Source organism: Lethenteron reissneri, chromosome 49 (genome assembly GCF_015708825.2).
Source record: "Lethenteron reissneri isolate LAM-NWPU_2019-01 chromosome 49, ASM1570882v1, whole genome shotgun sequence".
Classification (NCBI taxonomy): Eukaryota; Metazoa; Chordata; class Hyperoartia; order Petromyzontiformes; family Petromyzontidae; genus Lethenteron; species Lethenteron reissneri.
Window position 1 is genome coordinate 4139550 of NC_083827.1, and position 17672 is coordinate 4157221.

Genomic DNA, 17672 nt, shown 5'->3' on the forward strand with positions numbered 1-17672 from the left:
TGGCTGCCTGTAGCCCGACGCTGTGGAGGCAGAAGTGGTGATGGTTGGTGGATCGCCGCACCAGTGTTGCGAATGGTGCCGTCTCAAGGCTTCCCAGGAAATGGCGGTACAGCAAGTGGGATGAACCCTTTCCCGTTCCGATGACGTGCGTGGGTGTACATCATCGTAAGGGAATCGGAAGAAAAGCTGAAATGAAGTACCTTCTTTGGTACCGAGGCTCCCACAAGGCCATGCTGCAGGGTGTGTGGGGGAAGCTTGACACCTGCGATTGTAGAGTGCGACGATCGTGTCGCTACAGTTCTCTGCGGTGAGTACGATGTCTTTAAGAACATCGGCTCTATGCCTCTCATTAAAATTAATGCCGAGCCGCTTGCGCGTTCCGAGATTCAGCGGTGAACGGGACCCCACCCTGCAACTTGGAGACGTTTCCAGCTGTACGGGGATCGAGCATTGCACCCCTCCCCTGGCGCGCATGGGGTTTGTCTGGATACTCCCACCTGTTTAAGCAACTCGTTCACGGAGTTCGCCAAACATACAAACGTAGGGCCACAGAGCTTGGGCAATTGTTAGTCGTGCCGCTTCTGGCTGCCTTACCCTCTCCTCTGAGGTTTCCTTGCGCCTCTGAAACACAAAGGAAACTGTGAAAAGCGTTCCAAACGCATAGCTTTCACATCCGCACATTTGGGCGATAACCACTGTGGTGAAGAGTTGCGGCCAGTTGCTTCGTTCTATATTTATATATATTTTTTGCATCTCACTTCATTGTAGTTTGTCCCCCAGGACTGTGCTCTCGGCTTCGCACGAGACAAAGAATCCGTTCGGGAACGCTCGCAGAGCTACGAGACCCTTCGTGTTGAACAACGTCCCGCAGAAGGGGTTGCCACAGAGCTACCTCTGAGATCCCTCCTCGGAGAGCCACGAGACCTGTCGTGTTGAGCAACGGCCCGCAGAGGCGGAAACCACACTGAGAGCAAAGGTTTGTTTTGTTTCTGAGAGATTGAATACTTCCAGAACTCCAAGTTCTGCACAATCCACGTTTTTTTGTTTACGTAACGCGGGGTTTTAACTTCACTGGTGCGAAAGCGAAGCAATCGCGACCTTTTTAAATAATTTTCACGAGGTTTAACTATCAGCTTGGGTTAGGTGTTGCTGTTCCAAAATAAAATATATCTATTATTTTAATGTTCCACTTCACGATTTAAATGTAAGTACAATGCCTGAAGTCGATTTTGGCTTAATGTGTCGCTTCAATGCTACCCCTACGAGGCTGCATGTGTGTATCAATGTTCAACCTTTCTCGCAACGCACGTAGCAAACCGTACTAATCGCAGGTGCGGGGGAAGGACAACACACGAAACACAAAAAGCCGTTCTAAAATAAATTACTTTTAAATGTAAAAGTTCATAGCTCCAGTGGATTCCTAATATCGGAATGAAGAGCGTTCCAGACGGACCGCAGAAGCGCATCTGGAAGCGCCGTGCGATGCGATGACCAACAGCCTTTGTTTCGATGGCCCAGCCAGAAGCCACTGCTGCTGCCAGGATGAGCGGAGGTCGCGTGATGACGGTTCATGCTCCTTTGACGAGCCAAAAATCGCTGCGGTTGGGGCAGGGTCAGGCCGGTGACGCGGTGAGGACCCAGCCCCGAGCCGAAGTGCAGCGTTCAATCGCCACGTGGGTTTCAAAACGTTCCTGCCGCCTACGACGTTGCTTGCTTTGCTTTTTCTTTTCTTTCTCGCACGCCGTGTTTGTCCACGCCATTTGTGTTCACCCGTCCAGGAATTTCGATTTAAAGCTTTCGTGACTGCAGGGATTCATCTTCTTGGTTCTTTCGGTAAAGTCACGTAGAAGGGAAATAATAAAATAATAAAAATAAAACACTCGTCCAGGAATATTCTTGGCGTGGAAACGAATTCGGGCTTCCCTCCCCCCCCCAAGAAAAGCTTTTTTGTCAAAGCCCTGAAATTAGTCAGCGACGCCTTGTCGACGCCGCGTCCAACTGCGGCCTGCGGAAGCCCAGAATTGGATGCGGCATGCGGCTGGCATGGAACGCCGCCGGGGGACCCCAGGGTTCGATCGCCGGCTTCGCGAGCCGGGGGATTCGGCCTACTGCGTCGGTGGTCGTGCGACCGCGGTTCGGGACCCACCTCGCGGAAGGTGCCGGGGATGGAGATGACCTTGTAGATGGCGTAGACCGGCACGAGCATCATGGAGGAGATGGCGATGCCCCAGCCGACCGTGTTGGCCCAGTCGGGGAACTGGTACTCGTCGTAGGAGAGCGGCTTTGCATTCACGATGCTCGCCACCACCACGAACTACGTGCACGCACACAGAGACAACGATCCCCGCCACCCACCCCCCGTGTAGCCATTAACGGACTGGTGGTGTGAGCGCTGTTAGCGAGCGCTGTTAGCGAGCAACTATTGAGGCAGGCACAGCACGCGAGCGTACGCACGGACAAGAGGCTGGGGCTCAGAGATCTAGAGATGAGCAAGTCTCGGACCGCAACAGACAACGAGCGGTGCTCTTGACACGCAGCTGCGGTCATGTGCCCTATAGATCCACATTGCCTCGGCCTAAATCACACAGATATGCACCAGATCTCACCGGATTCTCATCAGGATCTCGCCAGGATCTAGCCAGATCTCATCCGATCTCGCCCAATCTCACCAAATTCTCGCTGGATCTCACCCAATTTCACCCGATCTCGTCCGATCTCGCCCAATCTCTCCGGATGTTGGCGGCGAGATCGGATGGGTGCTCTGGGAAGGTAGCGGTGGGTCATCAAGCACAGGCAACGACACTGTTGTACTCTTTTCCTATATTCCCACCTTCACCAACCCACACGACTGACAGGTGTGGTGAATTTCGATTTAAAGCTTTCGTGACTGCAGGGATTAATCTTTTTGGTTCTTTCGGTAAAGTCACATAGAATGGAAATAATAAAACAATAAAAATAAAACATAATAAAATAATTACATTTCGATTTAAAGCTTTCGTGACTGCAGGGATTCATCTTCTTGGTTCTTTCGGTAAAGTCACGTAGAATGGAAATAATAAAATAATACAAATAAAACATAATAAAATACAATTCTCACGACGTTTCGGCCACAACGCAAGCAGCCGTCCTCAGATGAAGAACAGGTCTGTCGAGAAGACAGAGTCTGAATGAGTCTATGAGTCTCTGTGTGTGTCTATGGGTCTCTGTGTGAGTCTATGGGTCTCTGTGTGAGTCTATAGTGCACCGGTGTCTGATTATATTTCATTTTTATATGAACATAATCAAATCAAACCCATGTTTACCGTAAGCCATGGGTCTGTTGAAATACTAATAATAATTTTGAGAATTATAGGGTGGCGGTTGTATTAAAGCACAATATTTATGGGTATGATTTTAGCCAGCAACATCCATTGCCTGCAAATGATGTAATTCGCATCTGTTTCATATTTATGTTTATATATATATTCCCGTTCACTTTTCATTGTGAGCAGAAATGAATTTCGCTTGGGAACGCTTCCAAGTCATCCTCTGGCGGATATCACCACCAACTGATCAAAGACAATGACGATGACAACGACGATGATGACGACGACGACGATGATGATGATGATGATTATTTTGATGATTGCCAGAACCCAGATTAATCACTGCCAGCTGTAGTTCGGAGTCAAACTGATGTCTCGGCAATACCGGCTCAGCATCTCTGACGAAGTATCAGCCCCATAATGTGACCACTTGTTCGACAGGGTAGTATTAACAATAGGCTACAGGGCGGTGCAATGGTAAATCAGCCTGGGTTCGATTCCCAACTCGGGCAGCTTTTTTGCGTGGAGTTTCTACGTTTGTATGTTGTCCCCCTGTTCTGTTCAACGTGTGGTGCGTGCGAGCGATTGAAGTTTTTTATTTCTCTCCCCCAGTTCTGCGTGGATTTCCTCCGAGTTTTCTGCCGTGGCTAAATCCACACGAAACGTCAACGTTGTCGGCCAAACATCACAACACGAAGTCAACGTCATAATATCCAATTCAACGTCTAATACGCAAGCATACGATACGCGCTCGGTAACTGGATTCCGCATTCTCAGGAAGTCCGAGTATAAAGGCCAAGCAGTGGCTCAGCAGCAGAGAAGCAAGTTGACGTCTGGGCCACCCCAGACGCGAGCGTTTACACAGTCCCCTTCGTGCCAACTTTTTTTTCCGGCTCCCCCTCTCCAAACCCTTTTATTAATTTGTCTTCCACCGACGCCCAAATTTAGCAGGCGTGCGGGCGCGCGCCAGACCGGCAGCAGCGGCGGCGGTAATAATATTATTGACAACGATGAGGATGAAGGACGATGTTGAAACCTAAAGAAGTGGGCCGGTGGTGGAGTGGTGGGGTGGGTGAGGGGTTGGTGGGTCGGGTAGGCTCCAGCGAAATATCAAAGGTCGCGTGGACGCTGTGCCGGGGAGAGGCGCTCGTGGTTTGGCAGCTGCCAAGTTGCTTTAGGACGGCCCGCAATCCGGCGCGGGATCCCGCGTCTCTCTCTGCGTGACCTTCTCCCGATGCGGCAGTCGCCCCGGCCATGGCTACGTCCGCACTGCTCGCGGGTTCCGCTCCGTGACCCCGGGTGCGGCGGTGGTTGTGGCGGTGGTTGTGGCGGTGGGGGCGGTGGGGGCGGTGGTGGCGGTGGTGGTGGTGGCGGTGATGGTGGCGGTGGCGGTGGTGGTGGCGGTGATGGTGGTGGTAGTGGTGATGGTGGTAGTGGTGGTGGTGGCGGTGGTGGTGGCGGTGATGGCGGTGGTAGTGGTGATGATGGTAGTGGTGGTGGTGGCGGTGGTGGTGGCAGTGATGGTGGTGGTAGTGGTGATGGTGGTAGTGGTGGTGGTGGCGGTGGTGGTGGTGGTGGCGGTGATGGTGGTGGTGGTGGTGGCAGTACCGGTGATGGCGGAACCTCGTGCAAAAAGGACTCGGGAGGAAATTTCTTTTTCACCACAATGTTGTTCATCTGGATCTGCACGGTTGGCTACGTACGGTGCCAAAGAAGTTCAACATGTGTACGTACGTACAATATTAACGTTGGGAGTCACAACCAAGTGGCGAGACAACGGGAGCGTTGTTGTTGTTCAGAGCGGGTACCAGCAGAAAGCAGGGGCTGACGAACTTCCAGCAAAGCCTCCAGTAGAGTCCGGGCTTGAATCCCATCATCTGCTCAATGTCCTCACTGAACCGGTCCACTCCTAGAACAAAGACAAAGGTCCCCCGTGTAAGCCTTGAACAGACTGCGGGGGGCAAGTGCTGTTCGCGAGTAGCACCGATGAAGAAAGGCGCTGCTCACGAGGGGGTGGGAGCCAGAACCACGGCCGGCCAGCCCATGTCTACCCAGTGTTGACGTTCCCACACCGCACCAGGTAATCGTTTGAGGCCGAGCCGACCTAGGGGAGGCCACAGGATCGGCGTTGGCCGCAAGCGGGAGTCGAACTCTGTTGGTCGCCGCTCCCCAACAACAACAACGAACGCGATTCGCCACTAAGTGGCGGCGACGTCACCACGGCGCTTGTGCCAGGCTCCCCACGCACACAACACAGCACGACTTGGAGGCTGTTGTCAATATCAATTCAATTCACGTGGACGTTTGGTTTAATCCGAAGTTCTCATAGCACGTGGCCGTCACGAATGCGCCCATTGCACACAGACGGTTGCAGTTTGGAGTTCCAAAAAACAAAATGAGTTGATTGTGAAAATATAATAACGCTGCATGTCCTGACTTTCTAGCCCACCCTGTACGTACAAATATATTTTTAATAAAAAATAATCTGCGATGCGTGTCTGATGGTTCCAAAGTGTTTCATGCAGCAGCTGCTGCTTCTGCTGCTCCAAAGTCTTGTAACCAACCCTGGGATCTCTTCTCTGGGAATGGCCACACTGCCAAGTCGCTGCACTCTTTGAAACAGACATTATTGAGGTCGAAGCAAGACGAATGCGAATGTACGGAATTGCTTTAAATTTTACTTAAAATATTTTTAATATTTCACATCTTGTTTTCACGAACTCTCGCTGTTGGCCGTGTCTGTCTGCTCTACGAGTCACCCTTGAATAATGGGTCTCATAGCTCGATGGGTAAGTTGCCCGGGTAACAATAAAGTTGTCATTCTGATTCTAACTCAAGGCATCTGGTTCCCGCACGCACACGCCTGCCCAGCAGGTGTGTGCGTGTGTGTGCGGGGGGTGTCCAGGTGAGGAGCCGGGACGCGTTCCACCGCTTGGCCCTCAAATCTGGCCCGCCCGTGTGTCCCCTCTGGCAAACCAGACTCAGGGCACCGGCATCGCGAGCTGTTCATGGTACGAACAACAACAAACAACGACTACTGGACAGAGGTCGCAATCGGGTACCCAATACCCGTACCCTACCCGATACCCGGCTAGCCGTACCCGGCCGGGTATGGGTACAGGTACCCGTTTGCGACCCTGGTGCGGCCGGGTACGGGTAGACCGTGAGTCACTGGTGAGTAACCGTTTGTCACTCATTTCCCAACGTCTTGTCTCTTCTCACAATTCAAGTTCCTAGAATCAACCCACCCGCGCCTGCAACATGGCTTCATCCCAGAGGTCGCAATCAGGTACCCGATACCCTACCCGATACCCGGCGGGGTACGGGTACCCGTTTGTGACCCTGGTGCGGCCGGGTACCGGTACGGGGAAGGAATCAAAACCCGTTTGCGACCTCTGCTACTGGACGTTGTTCAAACGTGCGGCCTTTCGCCGATGCATCTCGCCAAAAAACAAAAATCTCGATTCCCTTCACGTTGAAATATCACTCAGCGGCCCGTCGCACCGGCCGACCTTTAATTTAATAAATAAATAAATGTCCCGGCCTGACCCCGTGGCTCTCCTTGCCTGGGTTTAGTTTCTACCCCCCTTGCGCAACCCCCCACCCTACCCCCCTCAATCCCCCCCGACCACCCTCAGCTTCCAACTCTGATGCACGCAGACAGGGCGGCCGCTATGCGTGCGCATGGCCAACGCCGCCGGCGTCGCCCGATGAAGCGTCGCGTTGCGGCCTCCTCGTCAGCCAGGATTGAGGATTGTCATCGTCGGCAGCAGCAGCAGCAGCCGTGGTCGATCCACTGCTGGATGAAAACCTCTGCCCCCCACCACCCCCCCGGCAAGCCACCAGCCGTCCGTCACGATCCCACCCAGCACCGGAGCGTGAAATTATCTCACCGCTCCGTCTCCCCCGTCGGGTGCACTTCCCGGACGCGGTCCGCTTCCTTGGCTGCCGCTACCACCGGTACCCCTTGAGAGGCGGCCAGCAGCAACGCGACTGGCCGCGACTCCATGGTGCCGATCTGCGTCGCTCGCCACGGGATGCCGAATCCGCACGCGGATCTCGCCCCCAGCGTCGTCACCGCATTCCGCTCGCGCGTCTCTCTTCGTTCTCCCTCTACTCATTCCCCTTCACTATTTACACTCATTCCCCCTCTACTCATTCCCCTTCAACTCTCCCACTCATTCCCCTTCCTCTGCGCAACCTTCCCATGAGCACGGCTGGCTACGTACGGTCGCGGAAGGAGTTCAGCGTACGTGCGTGACGTATCACGGAGGAGGCCGTATGGACGTAACGTGCGGCCTCCTCCGTGATCATCACCCCAGCTGCTTGTCGAGTCTTCTGCCACTTAGTTTTGTAGTTTGAGCGACGGTCGGTCTACTTGGTAGTGACGCCCGAGCCGACTCGCGCTACGGGGAGTTTTTTTATTATTGTTGTTTATTATTGTTTACTATTATTGTTTATTATTGTTGCTGTTAATTATTGTTTATTATTATTGTTGTTTATTATTGTTTGTTATTGTTTACTATTATAGTTAATTTTTGTTTATTATTGTTTACTATTATTGTTTATTATTGTTTACTATTATTGTTTATTGGTATTGTTTATTATTTTTGTTTATTAGTATTGCTTATTATTGTTTATTATTGTTTGTTTTTGTTTACTATTATTGTTTATTATTATTATTATTTATTAGTATTGCTTATTTTTATTATTATTGTTTATTATTGTTTACTATTATTGTTTATTAGCATTGCTTATTATTATTGCTTACTATTATTGTTTATTATTGTTTATTATTGTTTATTATTGTGTACTATTATTGTTTATGATTATTGATTATTATTGTTTATTATTAGTGTTTACTATTATTGTTTATTATTATTGTTTATTATTGTTTACTATTATTGTTTATTAGCATTGCTTATTATTATTGTTTATTATTATTGTTTATTATTGTTTATTATTATTGTTTACTATTATTGTTTATGATTATTGATTATTATTGTTTATTATTGTTTACTATTATTGTTTATTATTGTTTATTATTGTTTACTATAATTGTTTCTTAGTATTGCTTCTTATTGTTTGTTATTATTGTTTATTATTATTGTTTATGAGAGGACAAGGTACGCTCGTGCGGTATTTTTGCTTTCCCACGCAGCGGCACGGCCATCCGAGCTGACGCTGCCTGCCCATGGGCGGGCGGGCGGGCAAACGGCCTGCACACCTGGGGGGGAGGCGACGTGACCGCGACGACCACCCGCACGGAACGTGGTCAGCCACGGACCATGGCATCAATGCGTGGCCACTCACTCAGGTAGTCTCAGGTCCATGCCTCCACGGCCGGTTCGGCAAAAAGAGCGTAAAAGTAAATAAATAAATATTCTCGGCAGTGTGCGGAGTGGAACGCGAAGCCGCTGTTGTCCATACTCTGCTCCGCTGCCATTGGGACATTCGCTGGCAGGGCGGAGAATCTTGGGACACGTGGCTGGAAATCGTGAGGGCAGCCAACTGCTTCCCCGCCAGAGGCCGCAAACGCAAAGTGCAGCCTTCTCGTCGAGCACAACGACCCACTGTCCAGGTGAACCCTGACCTCCGGGACCGTTCCGTGAGAAGATGGTTTTTGCAACAACAACAAAATAAGAAAAAGGGAAGGAAAAAAAAGTTAAAGTGACGATGCAATTATGCTTTTTGTTGCTGCTAAACCTTTGTGTGACGGACGCGCGCACACACACACACACACGTGCTTTGTTTACGGGCTGCAGTTACAAATTCAAGCATGAGCTTAATTTGCTTTCAACTTTGCCGAACCCGACGATTTTACGTTTGAGCGTGTGTAACTTGCGGGGAGATTTTTGGGTTGTCGCTAACGCGGGGAACGCCGTCGCTGAGCGGGGATCAAAAGCTCGCCGATCCACGGCGAGATGGGACGATGGCCGACGGTCAAGAGTAAGATCGGAGCGGCCACCAAGGAGTGCAACTCGTCCTTGAGGACGTCCCTTTGGGAGGAGATGGAGCGACGAAACGAGTTCAAGGTGCATCACAGGATTCTGAAGGGTGGTCGGGAGCGGCATCTATGGAGGGGACCCTTCATCCAGCAGTGGATTGACCATGGCTGAAGATGATGATGGTGGTGATGACGATGATGACCGCAGTAGCATCACAACAGTGGCTAGCAGGACTCCGAGCATTATGGGTGAAGCTATTAGTTATGGGCGGTGAAGCCGTGCCGTGGGGTCGCAGCCGTTGTGTGATCGGTGCAAGATGAAGATGATGATGCTGATGATGGTGATGATGATGCTGATGATGGTGATGATGATGCTGATGATGATGCCCGCAGATGTGTCACGACAGTGGCTGGCCATGCGCCGTGCATCATGGGCGGTGAAGCGAGCGCTCACCGTAGAACCAGGCGACGCCGATGGCTTCGATGAGGACGCCGAACAGGATCGACGTGCCGGCAGCAAAGTTGTCGAGGATGGTGAAGACGTAAATCCCTCCCTGGTGACACGGGGAGAGGGGGGGAGGGGTGGCACGGGGCACTGTCCTTCTCCTCGGCTCACAACAAGCACCTACACAGTTGCTGCCGTTGCTGTTGTTATGACGAGCGATGGGGAAAGCCGGCACGACGGATTCTGGGTTGGTGTCCGGGACCAAGACGTGAGATGGTTTCAGAGGCTGCGGCCACAGGCGTGCACGTGGTAGTTTGGTAGTGTGTCATGTAGCCCGCATGCCCAGCCACCGCATGCCAAAGCAGCTTCTGTTTGGCCGAATAGAAGGGGCTAAACGGGCACGGCACAGGCTGGTGAAGAGATGGAGCTGATGCGGTACGGGAGGATGTGGAGCTGAGTGGACTTGCCGACGACCGGTACCAGCGGTGTCAAGATCGGCCGTGGTGACGTCACCGTCACTTAGTGGCGAATGGGAATGGCATTGGTGCTGGTAGTGTGGTGGCTAGTGTGCTGTGCTTCGAACCCGGCCACCCGAGTTCAATTCTTGCTCATGGCCAACACCGGTGATCTAAACCGGTCTCGGGCCTCCCCTAGGTCTTTGGTAGGAGCAGTAGTGCCGGTAGTGGTGGTGATGATGGTGGTGGCAGTAGTGGTGGTTGGTGGTGGTGGTGGCAGAGACGGTAAATGATGGTAGTGGTGGTAGCAACAGTGGCAGTGGTGGTGTTGCTGGCGTGGTGCTGGCCACCCACCTCCTCGTGTGCCGTGCCGGCCTTCATAGGTGCTCGCTAACAGTACTTGCCCTAATAGTCTGTTAAGGCTATACGGGGGATCTTTGTCTTTTGTTGCCCCAACAGTCTGTTAAGGCGATACGGGGGATCTTTGTCTTTGGTGGTGGAAGTGGCGGTGGCGGTGCGAGCGCCACGACTCACATTGGTGACGCAGACGAGCGCCACCAGGAAGGTTCCTACAGCCACCAAGAGGGTGAACTTCTCACGGTGGCGCTTGAGAATCGGGAAGTCGTCGATGAGGCCGGTGATCACCGCCTCCATGCCACCCATCTGCACGCACACGGATGGGTTACTATGTACGCACGCAGTGGGTCGCTACGTACGCACGCGGTGGGTCACTATGTACGCACATGGATGGGTCACTACGTACGCACGCGGTGGGTGACTACGTACGCACGGTGTGGGTTACGTACACATGGACGGACCACGAGATGGACGAATGTAAGGATGGACGACCAGGCAGGGTGGAGACACGGGACAGATATGTGGATGGACCAACGATGATCATACAGGCGGACAGATGGATGGACATGTGGATGGAGAGAGGGGCGTGTGTCTTCGCTGGTTCATCACGCGCGATGCCAGCCAACGTGATCGCGACGTGACCGTGTATCTGGGCGCAGTTCAATGCAGCTTAGCTTCTTGCAGCGGACCGACGGACATCCCTGGCGCCTCCGGGGCCGTGCCAGGGTGGCCTGCTCGGCGCGGTGGCAGCGGAGGAGGTGGGGGTGGTGCGCAACGACGCGCGACGGCGACTACTCACGGCGCTGTCGATGCCCAGCGTGAGCAGCATGATGAAGAAGATGATGGCCCACATGGAGGCGCCCGGCAGGGTGGCGATGGCCTCGGGGTAGATGATGAACACGAGGCCAGCTCCTGCAGCACCAGCAGCAGGAGCACCAGCAGCAGCACAAACAGCAGCAACAGCAGCACGAGCAGCACCAGCAGCAGCAGCACCAGCAGCAGCAGCAGCAGCAGCAGGACCAGCAGCATCAGCAGCAGCATCGTTTTCCCGTGGTGTCATCACGTGGTGTCATCACGAACAGTGTCTGTTGGTCCGTCTATCCATCCATTCATCTGTCTATCTCTCCATTTGTCTATCTGTCGAACTATTGATCTGTCCAAACATCAACCTGTTCGTGTGTAGGTCTATCTCTCTCTATCCATCTGCATGTCCATCTGACATATACACCTCTCTCCAGCCATCCATGCATCTTTCCTTTCATCCATTTATCTTCCCATCTAACCATTAATCCTTCCATCCATTTACATATCCATCCATCCATCTATTTATCAATCCCACCATCCATCCCTACATCTGACCGAAGAGCGGCTCTACACCAATAGAGCGAGACCAGCTGCGCTTGGCCCGCGACTGAAAAATGCTAGCTGACATTGGTCGGCAACTTGTGTTTCCTCCGGAGATTGCAACCACCACCCTAAGACCTGACATGGTGCTCTGGTCCCGTTCGCTCAAGAAGGTCTTCATCATTGAGCTCACAGTACCCTGGGAGGACTCAGTAGATGAGGCTTATGAGCGAAAACATCTGCGCTATGCCGATCTAGCTGCCGAAGCACGGCATCATGGCTGGAACACAGAAGTCCGACCAGTGGAGGTGGGCTGCAGAGGTTTTGTGGCAACATCTACAACGAGACTGCTTAGAGACCTGGGAATTAAGGGCCAGAGCCAGCGTTCGGCAATCAAAGCTGTATCGGAGGCGGCAGAAGGCAGCAGTCAGTGGCTCTGGATGAAGAGGAAAGACCCCAGCTGGGCCCCAAAGTGAGAGGGCCAGGAGGTATGCAGTCAATAATGCTTGACTCAGGGAGGAGGACGCCCCTGCCATGCATAGTCCCATGGGATGCTGGCTACCAACAACAAGGCAACTCCTATGACTAATTGGGAATGGGACGCAAGCGTAGGATTGATCACCCTGTCGCTGGCCGCCTTTGGGGAGGGTGTATAGTATGAAAGGCCGAAACACCCTAGGAACCAAAGGGTCACTACTGACGATGCGCTCCCCAAATTTCACCAGGCTCACTGTTCATGAACTCTTGGAAGTGCTTGCACAAAGGATAGTAACATCTCATCCTGTGTTCTTTGGAACCATACATCCACGCTTAATCAACACATCTGTCCCTTCACCCATCTATTTATCAATCCCACCATCCATCCGACCATCCATATACATCCACGTTTAATGCACACAAGTGTCCACAGACAGGTGTTGTTGTTGTTGCTACTGCATCTGCAGTAGCAACAACAACAATAGTATACCGCAAGTTGAACAAGGTCCAAAATACTGAACCCCAGTCACATTGTCACAAGTCATTCAATGGCCTCTCAGTCATCAGAGTGCACATTGAGAAGACTTCCAGTGCCGAAAGAGCAGAATCAGCTGCAGCAATAACCCGCAGTTGGCGAACAGCCGTCGGTTTTCACCATTGTATCAAACAAACAAACAGAATTAGCTAAATAATGAAAATCCCCGGTCTCACGCCGTCAGCATCGCGTCGTCGGGAGACGACGGTGCGACGTCCTGTCGTGTTCGGGAACGACCCGCGGAGGCGGATGTCACGAAGCCACATCCGAGATGCGTTCGAGTGACCTCTGGTTCACAGGCACGCCAATGGGCAGCACCTGTGACAGGTTTTCGTTTGTGCCGTCATTGGTGATCGTGCTTAGACCGAGGGGATGCCCAGGACCGGTTCAGATAATCGCCACTGGTGGTGGCATGGGTGGGAATTGAACTCGGGTCGCTGGGTTCATAGCGCAGTGCACTGACCGCTACGTGACCGCTCAGACACGGACGCACGCACAAAGACACACATACTGTGACACACACATAGACAGACACGGACACACACAGAAAAGGACACACATAGGCATGTACACACACAGACATGTGCACAGACAGACACACAAGACAAAGATCCCCCGGATATCCTTATACTGTTGGGGCAAGTGCTGTTAGCGAGCACCTATGAAGGCCGGCACGGCACATGAAGGCATGGGTGGCGAGCACAACGCCCGGCCGCCTTCGTCTCCCTAGTGGCCATGTTTACACACCACACCAGGTACTCATTTGAGACTGAGTCGACCTAGGTGAGGCACAGGACCGGTTCAGATAATCATCACCGGCGTTGGCCGTGAGCGGGAATCGAACTCAGGTCGCCGGGTTCGTAGCGCAGCGTAGCGCAAACCGCTCCCCACACAGACATACACACACGGACACACACAGACAGACACACACGGACACACACACACAGATACACACGGACACACACACACAGACACACACGGACACACACAGACAGACACACACGGACACACACAGACAGACACACACGGACACACACAGACAGACACACACGGACACACACAGACAGACACACACGGACACACACAGACAGACACACACGGACACACACAGACAGACACACACGGACACACACAGACAGACACACACGGACACACACAGACAGACACACATGGACACACACACACAGAGAGACGAGGCACCGACCGTCTGTAGCCACGTCGTCTATTGGCACGTCGTGCTTCTTGGCCATGTAGCCGAGCAGCGAGAAGATGACGAAGCCGGAGAAGAAACTCGTGACGCAGTTGATGGAGCTCGTGATGAGGGCGTCCCTGCCAGGGCGGTGAAGCACACGCAGACATCGGTGCTCTCATCATCATCAACACCACCACTCCTACCATCATCATCAACACCACCACTCCTACCATCAACACCACCACTCCTACCATCAACACCACCACCACTCCTACCATCATCATTATCATCAACACCACCACTCCTACCATCAACACCATCAACACCACCACCACTCCTACCATCAACACCACCACCACTCCTACCATCATCATTATCATCAACACCACCACTCCTACCATCAACACCACCACCACTCCTACCATCATCATTACCATCAACACCACCACTCCTACCATCAACACCATCAACACCACCACCACTCCTACCATCAACACGACCACTCCTGGCATCATCATCAACACCACCACTCTTACCATGAACACCATCATCAACACCACCACTCCTACCCCCATCAACGCCATCATCAACACCACCATCCCTACCACCATCACCACCACCACTACAAATGGCGAATCAAAGATTTGGCGGCTTGCGAGTGATGCGCCCACGAATCCCAAACCCTCGACCAGCATTGTGAACACTCCACCACCACCACTCCACCACCACCACTCCACCACCACCACCACCACTCCACCACCACCACCGCCACTGCTGCTGCTGCCGCTGCCGTCTTAGCTCCTTTGAAGGAGCGAAGATGGAACGAGATCCACGCACTGCTTCTGAACCATTGAGTCGCTAACGGATCCAAAATTACATCTTTAATCTGCCGTTATTAATCTATACGGAAGAAGAAGAAGACGACCTCACTTGTAGCAGTTGTTGTTGAACTTGTTGTAGCTGGAGAAGGCGATGAGGACCCCGAAGCCGGCGCCCAGAGAGAAGAAGATCTGAGTGGCGGCGTCGATCCACACCTGGGAGGCGACCGGCACGGGGGAGAGGGTGAGGTGTGGGGTGGAGGAGGGTGAGGTGTGGTGAGAAGTGGGGTGAGGTGTGGTGAGGAGTGGGGTGAGCGGTGGTGAGAAGTGGGTGAGCGGTGGTGAGAAGTGGGGTGAGCTGTGGTGAGGAGTGTGGTGAGCAGTGGTGAGCAGTGTGGTGAGGAGTGGGGTGAGCTGTGGTGAGCAGTGTGGTGAGCTGTGGTGAGGAGTGTGGTGAGCAGTGGTGAGCAGTGTGGTGAGCTGTGGTGAGGAGTGTGGTGAGCAGTGGTGAGCAGTGTGGTGAGGTGTGGTGAGAAGTGGGGTGAGCGGTGGTGAGAAGTGGGGTGAGCGGTGGTGAGAAGTGGGGTGAGCGGTGGTGAGAAGTGGGGTGAGGTGTGGTGAGAAGTGGGGTGAGCGGTGGTGAGAAGTGGGGTGAGCTGTGGTGAGGAGTGTGGTGAGCAGTGGTGAGCAGTGTGGTGAGCTGTGGTGAGGAGTGGGGTGAGCTGTGGTGAGCAGTGTGGTGAGCAGTGGTGAGCAGTGTAGTGAGGTGTGGTGAGGAGTGGGGTGAGCTGTGGTGAGGAGTGGGCTGAGTAGTGGTGAGGAGCTGTGGTGAGCTGTGGTGAGCGGTGTGGTGTGTGTGTGTAGGAGAGCAATCCACAGGGTGTATCTATTGTGTGTGCGACGCTTCGCTGGAATCTGCCACCAGCGTCTTCATCAGGCGAGTGCCAGAACTGTGAAAGCCTCCCCAGGTGCTCGGCGCTACGTAGGCGGTGTGACGTCATCACCACGCCCCGCTCACCCCACACAGGTGAACAGGAAGTAGAAGAAAGTAATGGGTATGGTCTTCTTGGTTCTTTCGGTAAAGTCACGTAGAAGGGAATGAATAAAATAATAAAAATAAAACATTATAAAATATAATTCTCACGACGTTTCGGCCACAACGCAAGCAGCCGTCTTCAGGTGAAGAACAGGTCTGTCGGGAAGACAGCGCTGTTCTGCTGCTTACGTTGTGGCCGAAACGTCGTGAGAATTATTTTATTATGTTTTATTTTTATTCTTTTATTATTTCCCTTCTACGTGACTTTACCGAAAGAACCAAGAAGATGAATCCCTGCAGTCACGAAAGCTTTAAATCGAAATTTTATGGGTATAGGTCAATATGTATTAGATTTATTACAATCAATTATTAGATATGGGATGTGTGTTTAACTTCTTTCGCACAGTACGTAACCAACCACGCTTGCTAATCGGAGGTGCGGTGGGAACGACCACAAACTAAGCACAAAAAGGAGTTTTAAAGAAATTAGTTTGTCAATCTAGAAGATTCAAAAGTGCATAGCTCCAGTGGCTTCCTCATATAGGACGGAAGAGCATTCAAGAGTGCCGCAGAAGTGCATCGGAAAGTGCGCGTGATGCAGCGACCCTCTTTGTTAGGTGGTTAGCCAAAAAGCCGCTGCTGCTGTGGTGATGACCAGAGTTTGCTCAATGATGGTTTACGCTCTTTGACGAGATCAGCGAGGTGTTGCGGTCCGTGCAAGGCACTGTGGGTAACCTAGCAAACAAAGCGCAATAAACTTTATTTGGAGCTTTCGTGACTGCAGGAATTACTCTTTGGTTCTTTCGGTAAAGTCGCGTATAAAGAGAAAATAATAAATTAAATACTAGCATACGACGTTTCGATTGCAACACAAGCAATCATCATCAGGTATAAATGAAATAGAAACACAAATCTAGTATACTTAAAAATGTAATGTAATACAACAGAGAGTCGGATAACATAACAGTCAACACCCTACCTGGTTGATTACGTTCTTCCTGAGAATGCTAAATTTGAGAGAGAGATAAAACACAGAACCAGAGACATATAGACAGACTTATAAGTAGACAGATATCACACCGATACATAGAGAGATATCTGTCTGCTTATATGTCTGTCTATATGTCTCTGGTTCTGTGTTTTATCTCTCTCTCAAATTTAGCATTCTCAGGAAGAACGTAATCAACCAGGTAGGGTGTTGACTGTAATGTTATCCGACTCTCAGTTGTATTACATTACATTTCTAAACATACTAGATTTGTGTTTCTATTTCATTTATACGTGATGATGATTGCTTGTGTTGCAATCGAAACGTCGTATGCTAGTATTTAATTTGTTACTTTCTCTTTATACGTCACTTTACCGAAAGAACCACAGAGTAAAGCGCAAGAAGCCGCAAGCCTCCGCATGGACGACTGCGACGCGGAGCGGTGTTCGGGGTGCGTTCGGGGGTTAAAAACTAAAACTACAGAGAGAGAGAGTGCAGAGAGAGAGAGGAAGCGAGTAAGCGAGCGCGGGGAAGGATAAAAAAACGAGATGAAAGGTTAGCTGAGGATTTACAAGAAGGGACGGAACGATCGCGACCTAAGATAGCACTCAGCCTGTGCCGTGCAAACAGAGGGCGCACTGCCAACGGAGCGCGGCGGGGTGTTTTTAGCGCCCACGCCGTTACCGTTTGCAGATGCCGCCACATGGCTACCGCGGAGGGGTGGGGGCAGAGGTCGCAAACGGGTTTTGATTCCTTACCCGTACCCGTACCCG

The 17672-nt window shown here is 51.8% G+C and overlaps 1 protein-coding gene across 1 annotated transcript in view; it reads right to left on the bottom strand.

Moving 5' to 3' along the window:
* LOC133354788 (sodium-dependent noradrenaline transporter-like) overlaps positions 1-17672 on the bottom strand; it is a 52008-nt gene that overhangs the window by 5813 nt on the left and 28523 nt on the right. Inside the window, exons 7-13 of the mRNA XM_061571906.1 lie at positions 14988-15091; positions 14070-14194; positions 11309-11421; positions 10687-10815; positions 9707-9806; positions 5114-5214; positions 2147-2314 (exon numbers count right to left, since the gene is read on the bottom strand). Of these exons, the coding sequence (XP_061427890.1) occupies positions 2147-2314; positions 5114-5214; positions 9707-9806; positions 10687-10815; positions 11309-11421; positions 14070-14194; positions 14988-15091 (840 nt within the window). The remainder of the gene's footprint in view (positions 1-2146; positions 2315-5113; positions 5215-9706; positions 9807-10686; positions 10816-11308; positions 11422-14069; positions 14195-14987; positions 15092-17672) is intronic.